Source organism: Oncorhynchus mykiss, chromosome 25 (genome assembly GCF_057628025.1).
Source record: "Oncorhynchus mykiss isolate SJ-2025 chromosome 25, ASM5762802v1, whole genome shotgun sequence".
Classification (NCBI taxonomy): Eukaryota; Metazoa; Chordata; class Actinopteri; order Salmoniformes; family Salmonidae; genus Oncorhynchus; species Oncorhynchus mykiss.
In genome coordinates, this window is record NC_143046.1 from 62,087,835 (window position 1) to 62,099,810 (window position 11,976).

At 43.7% G+C, this 11,976-nt stretch overlaps 1 protein-coding gene across 3 annotated transcripts; it reads right to left on the reverse strand.

Annotated features, from left to right (window-relative positions):
- Positions 1 to 351: 351 nt before the first annotated feature.
- Positions 352 to 9,931, reverse strand: LOC110505429 (poly(A) binding protein, cytoplasmic 4 (inducible form)). Of its 3 annotated transcripts, XM_021584633.3 has the most exons (15): positions 9,495 to 9,931; positions 6,199 to 6,392; positions 5,990 to 6,105; positions 4,805 to 4,944; positions 4,551 to 4,645; positions 4,250 to 4,387; positions 3,983 to 4,078; positions 3,609 to 3,878; positions 3,254 to 3,344; positions 2,038 to 2,157; positions 1,779 to 1,912; positions 1,532 to 1,622; positions 1,223 to 1,353; positions 1,014 to 1,118; positions 352 to 766 (listed from the first exon to the last, which is right to left on the reverse strand). In XM_021584633.3, exons 1-14 carry the CDS (start codon positions 9,688 to 9,690, stop codon positions 1,017 to 1,019), a joined length of 1,914 nt encoding a protein of 637 aa, XP_021440308.2. In that variant the 5' UTR covers positions 9,691 to 9,931; the 3' UTR covers positions 352 to 766; positions 1,014 to 1,016. The 3 variants fall into 3 exon arrangements, with proteins under 3 accessions (XP_021440308.2, XP_090076814.1, XP_090076816.1); XM_090220688.1 differs by lacking the exons at positions 5,990 to 6,105; positions 6,199 to 6,392; positions 9,495 to 9,931 and adding exons at positions 5,353 to 5,413; positions 5,502 to 5,592; XM_090220690.1 differs by lacking the exons at positions 5,990 to 6,105; positions 6,199 to 6,392; positions 9,495 to 9,931 and adding an exon at positions 5,353 to 5,426.
- Positions 9,932 to 11,976: the final 2,045 nt, after the last annotated feature.

Here is an 11,976-nt window from a genome sequence, read left to right on the forward strand (position 1 = left end):
CCAAACCAATTTTTTTTTTATGGTCCTCAGTTCCTGCGAAGGTAGCTAGTGTTATTCATGTAACATTAATGAGCTTTTTGGTTGTGAAATTAATGAATCATTTGATCAATAACCAATAATCTAATCTTTATTCAATGCTTCACTTGAGCAATGAAATGTGTACACACTAGGCATTTTTACACTGCATTATTCTTAGCTCCGGGTTAACAGTCCCTGGACTAGTTTATCCGGTTCAAACAAGCATTGGTTAACCTAAGATTTAGCCCTGGGGTAATGAGCAGTGTGAACATGCCTACTATGGGGCTATGGCAGTATGCAAACTATTGTGGAAAAGAAAAACAAACATTGTAATTTTGATATTCATCCCTTTATTGAGAATACCATATACCACACCACCCATGATAACATGATGGGACGGAGGAATCCAATTGTCCAAATCAAATCATAAAACAAAACTTTCAAACAGAGAATAAGAGCAAAGCAAATTTTCATCAGAGAAAAGGGGTCTGTCCTGGCCACAAAATAAAGGGCCTTATTTAGTTGGAAGTTTTGCTTTTGGTAAAATTCAAATGTATTACAGAGCTAACTAGACAAATTAAGTACTGTAATCTCTTTAAAAAAATATTTAAGTATGTTTTTAAAAGATTTTTTCAATTTTTTTCAACCTTGTTTTTATTTATTTTTGCATAGGATTTTGTAGAGATGACCCAGTCATTTGAAGCCAATGTAGTGATCTCTCCCCATCTTTTTCTCAGTTGATTGTGTCCTGGGGGGGGGGGGGGGGGGACACAAAAAGCATTGGATAAGAAATATGAACCCACTACAATTGAACTAATCAAAAGCAATGGATTAAATTTGCAAATCTATACACCATTAATGTATGTTGCCAAAAAGTTTGAGTAGACACCATTATCAGTGCTAGGGTAAAAGCTCATGCTTTGGTGATATCATAGCTCACATTTTCTCATCTATTAACAAAACTAATCTAACAAACATTTAGTAAGCGGTCTTACACATCAGGAAGTAGAGGCAGCAGTGGTTGTAGGGATGACTCCCACTTTTTGTGTGGCATCCTTCTTTGCCTGGTGGGCCTGCAGAACGGCAACAGCCTCCTCCACCTGCACAAACACACAGAGAAATAGGAGAAACAATTAGAGCCTTAGCCAACACTATATGATCCTAGATCCATTTTTATGATCTGATATTATCCTGTTCCTGGTACCTTGGAGCGCAGGGATTTGTGGGACTCCAGCATGTGCAGCAGCTCAGAGTTGTCAATCTCAAGCAGCATCCCAGTGATCTTCCCTGCCAAGCTGGGGTGCATGGCCTGGATCAGGGGGAACAGGCGCTCCCCTGAGAGAGAGAGAGACAGGGAGGGTTAAGATTGGCTTTCACGGTTTCAAATGTTACTGTATCATTGCACCTTATTGCAATGATGTTCAAAATCCCTCCAAAGGTTCTAGACTCTAGAATTTGGCATTGAACTTCCAAGGACCAATATGACACACCACCAATCTGTTCCATCACTCACCCAGCATCTGCTTCTGCTCCTGAGGGGGTGCAGAAGCCAGCATGGAGGATGTGAGAGGCTCCTGACCCTGCACATGTACAGCTGGCTGAGCCTGAGAGGAAGAAGACAGGGAAGAAAGTGGTTAAAACAAGGGAGGGATGGAACAGAAAAATAGTGGAAGGGAAAATAGAGATTTGAGGGACAGAAGAGATGAAGGATGAAGGAGGCAGCATTAACTATGCTAAAGATGGAGGTTGGTGAGATTTACCTGCTGTAAGGCGATGGGCTGCACCACTTGGGGGTTAGTATTGCGTATGCTGGTGGCGTACTTGTAGGGTGGCATGGCACGAGGGGCAGGGACTCCCATGGAGGGACGAGGACCCATAGCCTGGCCAGCACCTCCTAATGGTAGGGATGACACATAAGGATGTATGATGAGCCAGTATATCAAGCTTGATGAGGTAATATTTCCACCATGTAAATTATAATCAGTGGCTATCAGATATACTGAGGGAATCCAGCCTTACCAACTCTCTGAGCTCCAGCAGGCCCCATGCCTCGTGGGCCCTGGGCGCTGGGAGCCAGGTGTCTCAGGTTGGCACGTGGACCAGGCTGGCGCAGGGAGTTGGGCATCCCCTGGAAACCACCTAGAGAGGAGAGGGGGGGGGGGTGTGGCAGTGTTACTATTGGAAAGCAGTTCAAGTCAACATAATGTCACTAGGACATATAGTAATTTAATAAATATAGCCTGTATATATAGCCTAGATACAGTGCCTTGCGAAAGTATTCGGCCCCCTTGAACTTTGCGACCTTTTGCCACATTTCAGGCTTCAAACATAAAGATATAAAACTGTATTTTTTTGTGAAGAATCAACAACAAGTGGGACACAATCATGAAGTGGAACGACATTTATTGGATATTTCAAACTTTTTTAACAAATCAAAAACTGAAAAATTGGGCGTGCAAAATTATTCAGCCCCCTTAAGTTAATACTTTGTAGCGCCACCTTTTGCTGCGATTACAGCTGTAAGTCGCTTGGGGTATGTCTCTATCAGTTTTGCACATCAAGAGACTGAAATTTTTTCCCATTCCTCCTTGCAAAACAGCTCGAGCTCAATGAGGTTGGATGGAGAGCATTTGTGAACAGCAGTTTTCAGTTATTTCCACAGATTCTCGATTGGATTCAGGTCTGGACTTTGACTTGGCCATTAACACCTGGATATGTTTATTTTTGAACTATTCCATTGTAGATTTTGCTTTATGTTTTGGATCATTGTCTTGTTGGAAGACAAATCTCCATCCCAGTCTCAGGTCTTTTGCAGACTCCATCAGGTTTTCTTCCAGAATGGTCCTGTATTTGGCTCCATCCATCTTCCCATCAATTTTAACCATCTTCCCTGTCCCTGCTGAAGAAAAGCAGGCCCAAACCATGATGCTGCTGATTGTGATGCTGCCACCACCATGTTTGACAGTGGGTATGGTGTGTTCAGGGTGATGAGCTGTGTTGCTTTTTTGATTTGTTTAAAAAGTTTGAAATATCCAATAAATGTCGTTCCACTTCATGATTGTGTCCCACTTGTTGTTGATTCTTCACAAAATAAATAGTTTTATATCTTTATGTTTGAAGCCTGAAATGTGGCAAAAGGTCGCAAAGTTCAAGGGGGCCGAATACTTTCGCAAGGCACTGTATATAGCTCATGATACATTTAGTTATTATGTATGGTGTCATCTCTAACCCTCACCTTGGCCTCTGCCACCCTGCTGCTGCCAGCGGGGGTTGGGCCTCATCTGGGTCAGCTGATTGGGTGCATAGTAGGTGGTCCTGTTTTGGCCCTGGGACACACACACACAGTTAATGACAGAAGTGTAACCATGTATGCAATAATGTTGCACAAAATTAAAGTTCTACATCCTATAAACAACAACTGACTCACTTGTTACAGTGCCAATTATCTTACTGGCATTTGCACAGCAGTATTTATCATACTGTCAGAACCTTGACATGGCTTTTTGAAGGGCATTTTAAGGGCATTTCCAGTAAATCCCACATAACTTTATCTCAAACCCATTTTAACCCTCTCTCCCTCCCTCACTAACCTGAGGCACTGCAGGCATGAAGTATCCGCTGGCGGGCTGGAACTGGTTGATGATGGCGTTGGCAGGCATGGCCCTCATGCCAGTGATGCGCTGCATGTACTGGTTAGTGAGGTGGGCCTTGCGCTCTTCTTTGCGCTGAGCCAAGGCCACGTAGAGGGGCTTGGAGCCCACAATGCGCCCGTTCATCTCAGTCACAGCCTTGGTGGCCTCCTCAGGAGAGGAGAAGCAGACAAACCCAAAGCCCTTGGAACGCCCCTCCTCCAGCATCACCTGCAGCAAGAGAAGCCGTGTTATATCTGGATAACACATTTCAAATACACAACTGAAAATAGTAATTGTGGTGCACTGTCTTGGCTTCTGCTGCACTCTCTCACTTTGGCACTGGTGATGGACCCGAATGGGGTGAATTCCTTGCGCAGTTTCTCGTCGTCAATGGTGTCGTCCAAGTTCTTAATGTAAAGGTTAACACCCTGAAACCAGAAAAACTGTGTCATGACCACAAACATACATATTCAGCCTGGCTTGTTCCCTTAATGGACGGGTACTGTGAAACAAGATGTCAGGTTGATTATTGGCATTTGGTTGTAATCAGTGTTCTATTAGACATAGTGGTGCCAGAGGAGAGTGACATGCTAGTTGACCTGGTAACGGCTGATCCTCTCCTGTTTCAGCATCTCAAACTTCCTCTTCAGCTCCCCTTGCCGTTCAATCTTCTTCTGAGCGCGTCCCACAAACACAGTCTTCCCATTGAACTCTTGGCCGTTCATCTCCTCACATGCCTGAGTAGAGATCTATTTGTTACAGCCAGTCTATATGCCGTAAACCCATAAGTTAACACAATGCGATTATTTGTACGATTGTCTCACTTAGTCTTTTTACACCAACCACAAAAGCCTGCTGACTTGTATTGACATGACTGTTGTTATGAGGGTATAATAGTACCTTGTTAGCATCCTCGTGTTTCTCGTAACTCACAAAGCCAAAGCCTCGAGATTTGCCACTAGGGTCGGTCATAACCTTCACACTGAGAATTCTACCTGCAGGGAGGAAACGAGACCAAATGGGACTCAGCTATATGCGTTTTGAGAAATGCAAGTGCATGTCTAGTTTCCTTGAAAAGATTGCAAGACAAATATGTGATAAACAAAAACGTCTCCACTAATAAGCAAACTGTGTATGTTTCAGTCACAGCTTACCGTATTGGTCAAACATTTCCTTTAGCTTGTCATCGTTCATGTCGTCTCCAAAGTTCTTGATGTAGACGTTGGTGAACTCCTTTGCTTTGGCCCCGAGTTCTGCCTCCCTCTCCTTCCGAGACTTGAAACGTCCAACGAACCTAAACACCACGCGAGAGCAATGACAACTCTTGTAAAACGGTCCTGAGCAGGAGGGAGAAAGGGACTGTGATCCATCTCTTATATTTTCCCTCTGAGATTCAGGTTTTCACAGCACTGACATTGAGGAGTCCCAGACTATTAAATGGAAGGAAGCACTTTGTATAGAACAGCAGCACAGTGAGTCAGTCAAGGACCTCTCAGGAACAACATTGAACACACTTCTTCTTGCACTGTTTATGGCACCACAATCAGGCAAAGTGAGCATTCATGCTATACACCCAGAACACACCAGACACAATGACGTTTCCTGGTCCAAGACTTGAGGCATGGAGGGACGGAGGTCCATAAAAAGGAAAGCTGAGGACCAGACTAGGTTGATAGATCATATTTTTCTACTCAGACTGTACCTTGTTATGCAGACCTCTCCCAATCTGGCTCCAGTATTGCATTCCTGCATTCGCTCCATCACTAAAACACACAAGCGTGGTTACACACACACACACACACACACACACACACACACACGACAGGCAGGTGGACGGGTGGACAAACGTACAGACAGAAGGATGCTCAGCTGACACATGGAGTGAGGTGACCACAGAGAGTCGAAATGGGTTGTTGTATAGGTTTAAAGGCACATTTCCCTGTAAGCACTGCAAAAAACATTCACTGTTAGTTGTGTAATTCACGCAAATCACACAGAAAGACAGGGTGTATGGGGACTGAGTGTGAGAAAGAGGCTTGTTATATGCATCTACAGCAGGGATGGGCAACTTTGATGGGGGCGGGGGCCACAAAATAAGATAGATTTGCGGGCCTCCAGTTGCCGATCCCTGATCTACAGGTTGCTGTTCCTCTGCTAACCTCACCCTTTTTCCGTGTCACAGTATAGGCCTACTTCAGACTCCAACCATGTACAATCCTCATCAATATCCTAGCTGCCCTTGATTGATCTAAACTGTCCACTTTCTACACAATGATGTAACTCCAGTTCAGCCCCTTCCCCACACCTCCCCACCCGCTCTTCGTTGATCAGACACTCACACCTTGCGGTCGTTCAGAAGCATGCCGTTCATCTTTTCAATGGCGCGGTCGGCTGCGTCCTGCGTTTCAAAGTGCACAAACGCGTATCCCTTGGATCCATTCTCGTCACACACAACCTGTTTGAGAGACAAGTTGATGCTCTTTTTAAAAAAAGTACACAAGTCTATGGTCATACCAGATGTCTATGGTCAGAAACACTGCAATCTTACTTTGCAAGACAGAATGTTCCCAAAGGCAGAGAAGGTGTCATAGAGGGCCTTGTTGTCGATGGTCTTGTCCAGGTTCTTGATGAACACGTTGCCCACCCCAGACTTCCTGAGTGAGGGGTCTCTCTGTGACCACATGATTCTGATTGGCTTCCCTTTCACCACATCAAAGTTCATGGTGTCCAGGGCTCTCTCGGCTAGAGGGGAGAGGTCAGAGTGTTAACTTACATCATGGAGCCAAAACATATCAGCCACTGTGTACACCACCAAACACCATGTTGTTTATGCTATATAGTGCTCACTTCAAATCATGCACACCGCACCATGCTGCACCATACGTACATCTCCCAAATCATTCACACTACCACATTGTGTCGTGATGGATAGGACCAGGAGTTACTCCTGGTCAAGTCATGTGGTCAGGAAAAACTACTGGCCCTAGTTTATTGCACACTTAAGAAACCATGCTACTACTGGATTGTCCGAACTACTACACCATGTGGCTATGGAGTCTGACCTCAGCCTGCCACCACACTGAGCAGCTGTTGGGGGGCAGTTGGCTAGGCAGGAGCACATGGCGCTAACACCCCAACAAATGGGACCAGAAGTGCCACAAGACACAAGTCATAATAGTTGATTCACCCTCTCATAATGAATAGATACAATGGCAGACATATAGTGCATATACAGATATAATTCAGTGAGGCAAATGGCTCTTAAACTTTACATTCTCTTATAGGTTCTCCAATAAACACCAGCCATTGCATTATTTTTCATGGTCCATACTACCTATGTCAGTGTGTGTAACTTTGATTTACGTTTCCAGATCTGCCTGTCATGATTTCTGTTGTGCCAGTTCTCATTTTCCTGCCCCCTCTCCCATGTCCATCTGGGTACACATGCCAACCAGAGAGCTCCCCTTTGTTCCTGTCACTCCACAGCAACACACACCCGGGCTTTAGAGCTAAAAATGTCTGTTAAACAAAACGGAGCTCCCTTGCGTCTGCTGGCATCAGCAGTTTGCTGTGCCATTGTACTTCACACAAACCAGCCCAGAGAAGGTGTGTGACGGTCACCCTGTCTGTCTAGTTCTCGAAGGTTCCCATGACCATGCTTGATGAAAGACCCTGAGCACCATGTGGAGCTGAGATTGCTCAATGGATGAATAGCAGAGATAAACATGATGAAATCAAATAAGAGGTCAAGTGAACGTGACACACAAAACAAGTGAACTTCACTGGTCAGTTTGAAGATATTATACTGTAAATGTATTTTGTCATACAACTGAAAACTGGATAGTTTATTCTAGGCGAGGCTGATAGCCACCCTAATTAATTGTCAAACATTACCCTTGTATGAAGACTAAAACTTTTTAGATGTTATAGGCAGGCAACATTTGGACTGCCTGAGAGAGCGACTATATTTAGAGAGGGGTCCTGAGAGGTATGTGCTGGTGTGGAGTGAGTTTATTCATTCTCTTCCATTGATGGAGGGAGACACATTCAACAAGAATGTTCAGATGAGCAACCCCAGGTCTTGTAACTATTTACAAATGCAGCTGTGACATGCTGAAACCCAAGTGGAGACGGTCAGCCAAAGCTAGTTTAGTCACACGAAGGAACACTACTCCCCTCAAATATGTGGTTGTAGTTGTAGGCCTACATCTGTGGTAGTTGTACTACACTTTTACTTCCTGACATGTTATATTGATTGTGTATTGTCATAAAAGTACAACCTTCAGGTTATATTGTGACCACAGAGTTCTCTAGCTACACTAAGTCAGATATCTGGTGGCAGGTGTGAAATGAAAACAGCCCCATAGGTCCACACTGCTTGACAAGTTGGCGGACACACTGTCGTAGAACACACCCCATATGCTACAGCTCAATCGTGTCAGGTCACACCTCCTAACAAATACATGATTCTACTGCACATAAAAGCACTACTTTGGACAATTAAAAGATGAGTGATTGTTGAATCGAGTGGTAATTCAAAGAGTGCAAGTCTGTGTTAAACGTTCAGACTTCTTACAATAGGAGCAGGGGCTTGGAAAAAATGTTGGAAATTCCTCCAGTGTACCCTGCAAGCACGTACATGGTAAGCCACTACGACCTGAGCAAAACATCACAGATCAACATGTAGAGGAGAGAACATGGAGGTGTTGAGAATGACACACTTCAACAATTACTCAAGAAAACCAACCAGAAAAGGGTGTTGAATCCACATCAAAAGTTTCAGCAGAATTGTATTCGCAGAAGCAATCTATTCAGACTTATTCTCCTCAGATCAGAGGATATCACATGATCCCCAGAAAGCAGGGAAATGCAAGTTAGAAATGTCTAAGCAGGAGAACACGACCTGACTCATGCCAGATCTTACAACGCCTGGATAGGTATTTTAGGTATCAGCAAACCACATATGTTTTAGCACTCTGGTGCCCGACTGCACAGTCAATAAAGTGGTACGCAACCATTGGTTGGTGCGTGCAACCTCTAATCATTGGGAACGTGGCCTTACTGTTCAGCTGGGCTGTTTCTTCCGCTCTCTGTCTGTAAGGCAGCAGGGAAGGTATTGGGAATTAATTTCACTACAGAACAGTTCCCTTATGGCCCTTTAAATAGGAGCAGAAATGGGTCACTTTGGGTTAGGCACTGTGGAGCAGGACTCTGGAGCAAAGCTGCAGCCACCCGTTTCAAAGTTAGAGGCACAACACAGACAGTAGGCTGGTTACAACATATCCAAAGCAGGGGTCTTGTACATGTGAAAACAGGAGTCCTGGAGCATATCCTGGTCAATCCTCAAACGATGACACATTGAAGTGGGCCACCATTATTGCTATATGGGTCAAGAGATATTCCAAATGTTGTACTTCTCCACTCACCAGAGTTAGTCCATGAAGGGTAAAAAGCCCATAGTGCATGTATTAGTTGTCTGATTCACTGTGCCAGGCATAGTTCAGTGCAAGTTGTGTGGAAAACATTCTCTCCCACTATAGTTTTTCATTCATTCTGTTACATGCAGCATTGGGGCTTAGCCTACACCTCTTAGATTGCCTGTGTATCGGTATGTTTCTATTATGTCGTCTGGAGGTAACCACTGAGTGCTAGACAGGTGTGAATGCTGTAGATACCTTTAACAGGAAATCACATCACAACTGATTTACACTCAATAAAATCAAGATGTGCTTTACATTGTATTCTCTATAGGACGAATGCACTGAACTGTTGACATGCTCAAATAAATCCAACATCCAAGCAACTCTTTACGCCGTTATCTTGGAGGCATGCTTGATTGCTTACCGTCGGTGGGTTGCGAGAAATTCACATAGGCATAACCCAGAGAGCGTCGGGTGATCATATCACGACATACTCGAATAGACAACACCGGTCCTGCTGGGCTGAATTTCTCATACAGCATAGCCTCCGTGATATCAGGGTGCAGATCGCCAACATAGAGAGAAGCCATTGGATAACTCCCTGTAGTCTCTGTGTTCATTTCTCGGAGTGCACAAAATGTATGAATTCTTCCTTCGCGCTATAATCACGGGAATTGTTGATAAGAAATGTTCCCCGGGGCCGAATCTGTGAGTAAAAACACTCAGAATGCGACTTGTGTTCAGATCGAAGTTTCAAGACTCGCTGACAAGGAAAAGTGACAGTTAAAACAGAATGGAATCTCGGCGTATTCTCCTGATAAATATAATTGTCTTAAACGTCGGGTTAAGCCCGAGGCCTCCTGTTAACACAATTTAGCGACGTCTATTTATTTTGTATATTACGGAAGGCCTATTTATTTTTAAGATTTTCTATTTTGTATTTTTTATATTTTTTTGTTTTTTAAAGTTGTTAAAGAACGGTGAGTTAGACACTCACGGTTGTTTTGTGGCCGGGGAAAGAGACTGCGTGGGAAAAGCATGGTCACTTTATAGACAGTGCAGTGCGCAGAGGAAATAGACAGGGTCAAACTTGGAATAGAAAAAAAACAGTGCATGAGGTGTAAAAGGGAGAGCGGCGGGTGAACGGTCACAACTACCCACCACAGATCCCTACAGCGACATCTGGGTTTGACTACGTGGTCATTATAGCAGGGGCCCGCTATAGTGTGAAGGGGCCCAAAACGCCTAAGTTTTAAGGACAAGAGAGAATATTTTGGCCAAAGTTACACATTTGAATTGAAAAAGTGGAGTTACAATAACATAAACTGAGTTTATTCATTTATACAAATGTATAAACATGTTCATTGACTACTCCACCTTGTTCATTGGACTAGGCTACTCTGCCTTGTCCAGCTCCCTAAAGAAAAATTACAAATAAAAACAGTTATGAATGAAAAACCATTCAGTGGAAAAAGTTACACTAACTAAAGGATACAAGTGGAATGAATAAATAAAATTGAACCTGTCCAAACTACAAATGACCTCATCAGATCCAGGAGGGACAACACCAGGTTCCGCTGCCCAGCCCTCAGCCTCTTCACTGGGAACCTCTCTTCGATGCCAAAACTCCTGATCCCTGGTTCCTTCAGTCTAGGCCTCCTATCCTCATAAATCCGTGTCTGAAAGCCGTCAGCGGCTTGGGACAACTGGAGCTTAGTGTGGAACACAAACTGGGAGTCGGTTGCTTTGGTCACCAACTTTTCAGTCTGCTGGCTCCAGACCCCATCAATGGCAGAATTCAATAGAGGCTGTCTAAGAGAAGACAATACATTAAAATAAGCCTGAAACATGAATGGACTGTCAAGTCCTAGAAGATTACTATACAGCCATGATAGTATAATCACATTAAGACAAGTAAAATCATAGATACGGACCAATGAATAAGTTCTTATTCAGAGCCTTTACACCTGGAGCCACAGCAGCTGCACACAACATCCCCACTAAGCTTCTCTCATCTGTAACAGATTGGCCACCCATTAAAGCTACATGTTATAGAATAAATCAATGTTTCCCTAGCCCATGCCCAGATACCTTGGTTTGATCTTGTTGCAAAACTTAGCATCTGGAGACACCATGATTAGAGATGATCACACTGCAGTGCACATAGGTCTAGGAAGGACAGATTAATTCAGAATGGAGTCTAATGTGGACAGAGAACTTATTGTCCTATGGGCAGGCCTGGTGGACACATACCTGGAGGTGGATGAGCTGCCCTCTTTGATAGATACTGGTTTCAGATGCATTGGTCCAGAATGCTGCAAGTTCCATGCGAACATTATATTTGTAAAGAGATTAGTAAAAAAAAAGTGTCAATTTCACAGTGTCCCCTTTATCATGACTCACAGTTCATCACATTCATAGCATGTAGACTCCAGTCTAGTAAGCTGGTGTTGAAACAAGTGTAGTGGGACTCACCTCAGAACTGAGATAGAACAATATTGTAATTAAGCAACATACAACACCCACAATACTTAAACACAAATGTATAAGCTTTGAAAAAAACCTGTGGCATGAAGGTATCGACAGTACAAAAGCAGACAGCCACCAGGTGGGAGTTCCTAGGGTTTAAGTGGAGGACATTGGAATAGGTCTCAAATCCATTGTGTGTAGTATGTTATACATGTCTTGAAATCATGAAACTGTCATGACGTTAGCCTGTTGGTGAGGTTTTCCCCCTTTCCTCTCTCTACTCTACAGATGTGACTCTTGGAAAGCCCTTTGTTAACATAGAGTCTGTTAACATCAAAAGAATGGTGAACAGAACCATATTTCGGTAATCCAACCAGTTTAAAATATGTGTTGGTACTTAAAGAATATGATATCAGATCAGTTGTCATCTGAAACAT

Bases quoted from the DNA above. Each gene is read 5' to 3' on its own strand.
- LOC110505429 (XM_021584633.3), bottom strand. From the start codon at position 9,690: ATGAACACAGAGACTACAGGGAGTTATCCAATGGCTTCTCTCTATGTT. The intron at 4,945-5,989 runs GTGAGTGTCTGA...CGTGGTGTTTAG, and splicing joins CTTCTGAACGACCGCAAGGT to GTTCGTTGGACGTTTCAAGT. The intron at 1,354-1,531 runs GTGAGTGATGGA...TCTCTCTCTCAG, and splicing joins GGAGCAGAAGCAGATGCTGG to GGGAGCGCCTGTTCCCCCTG.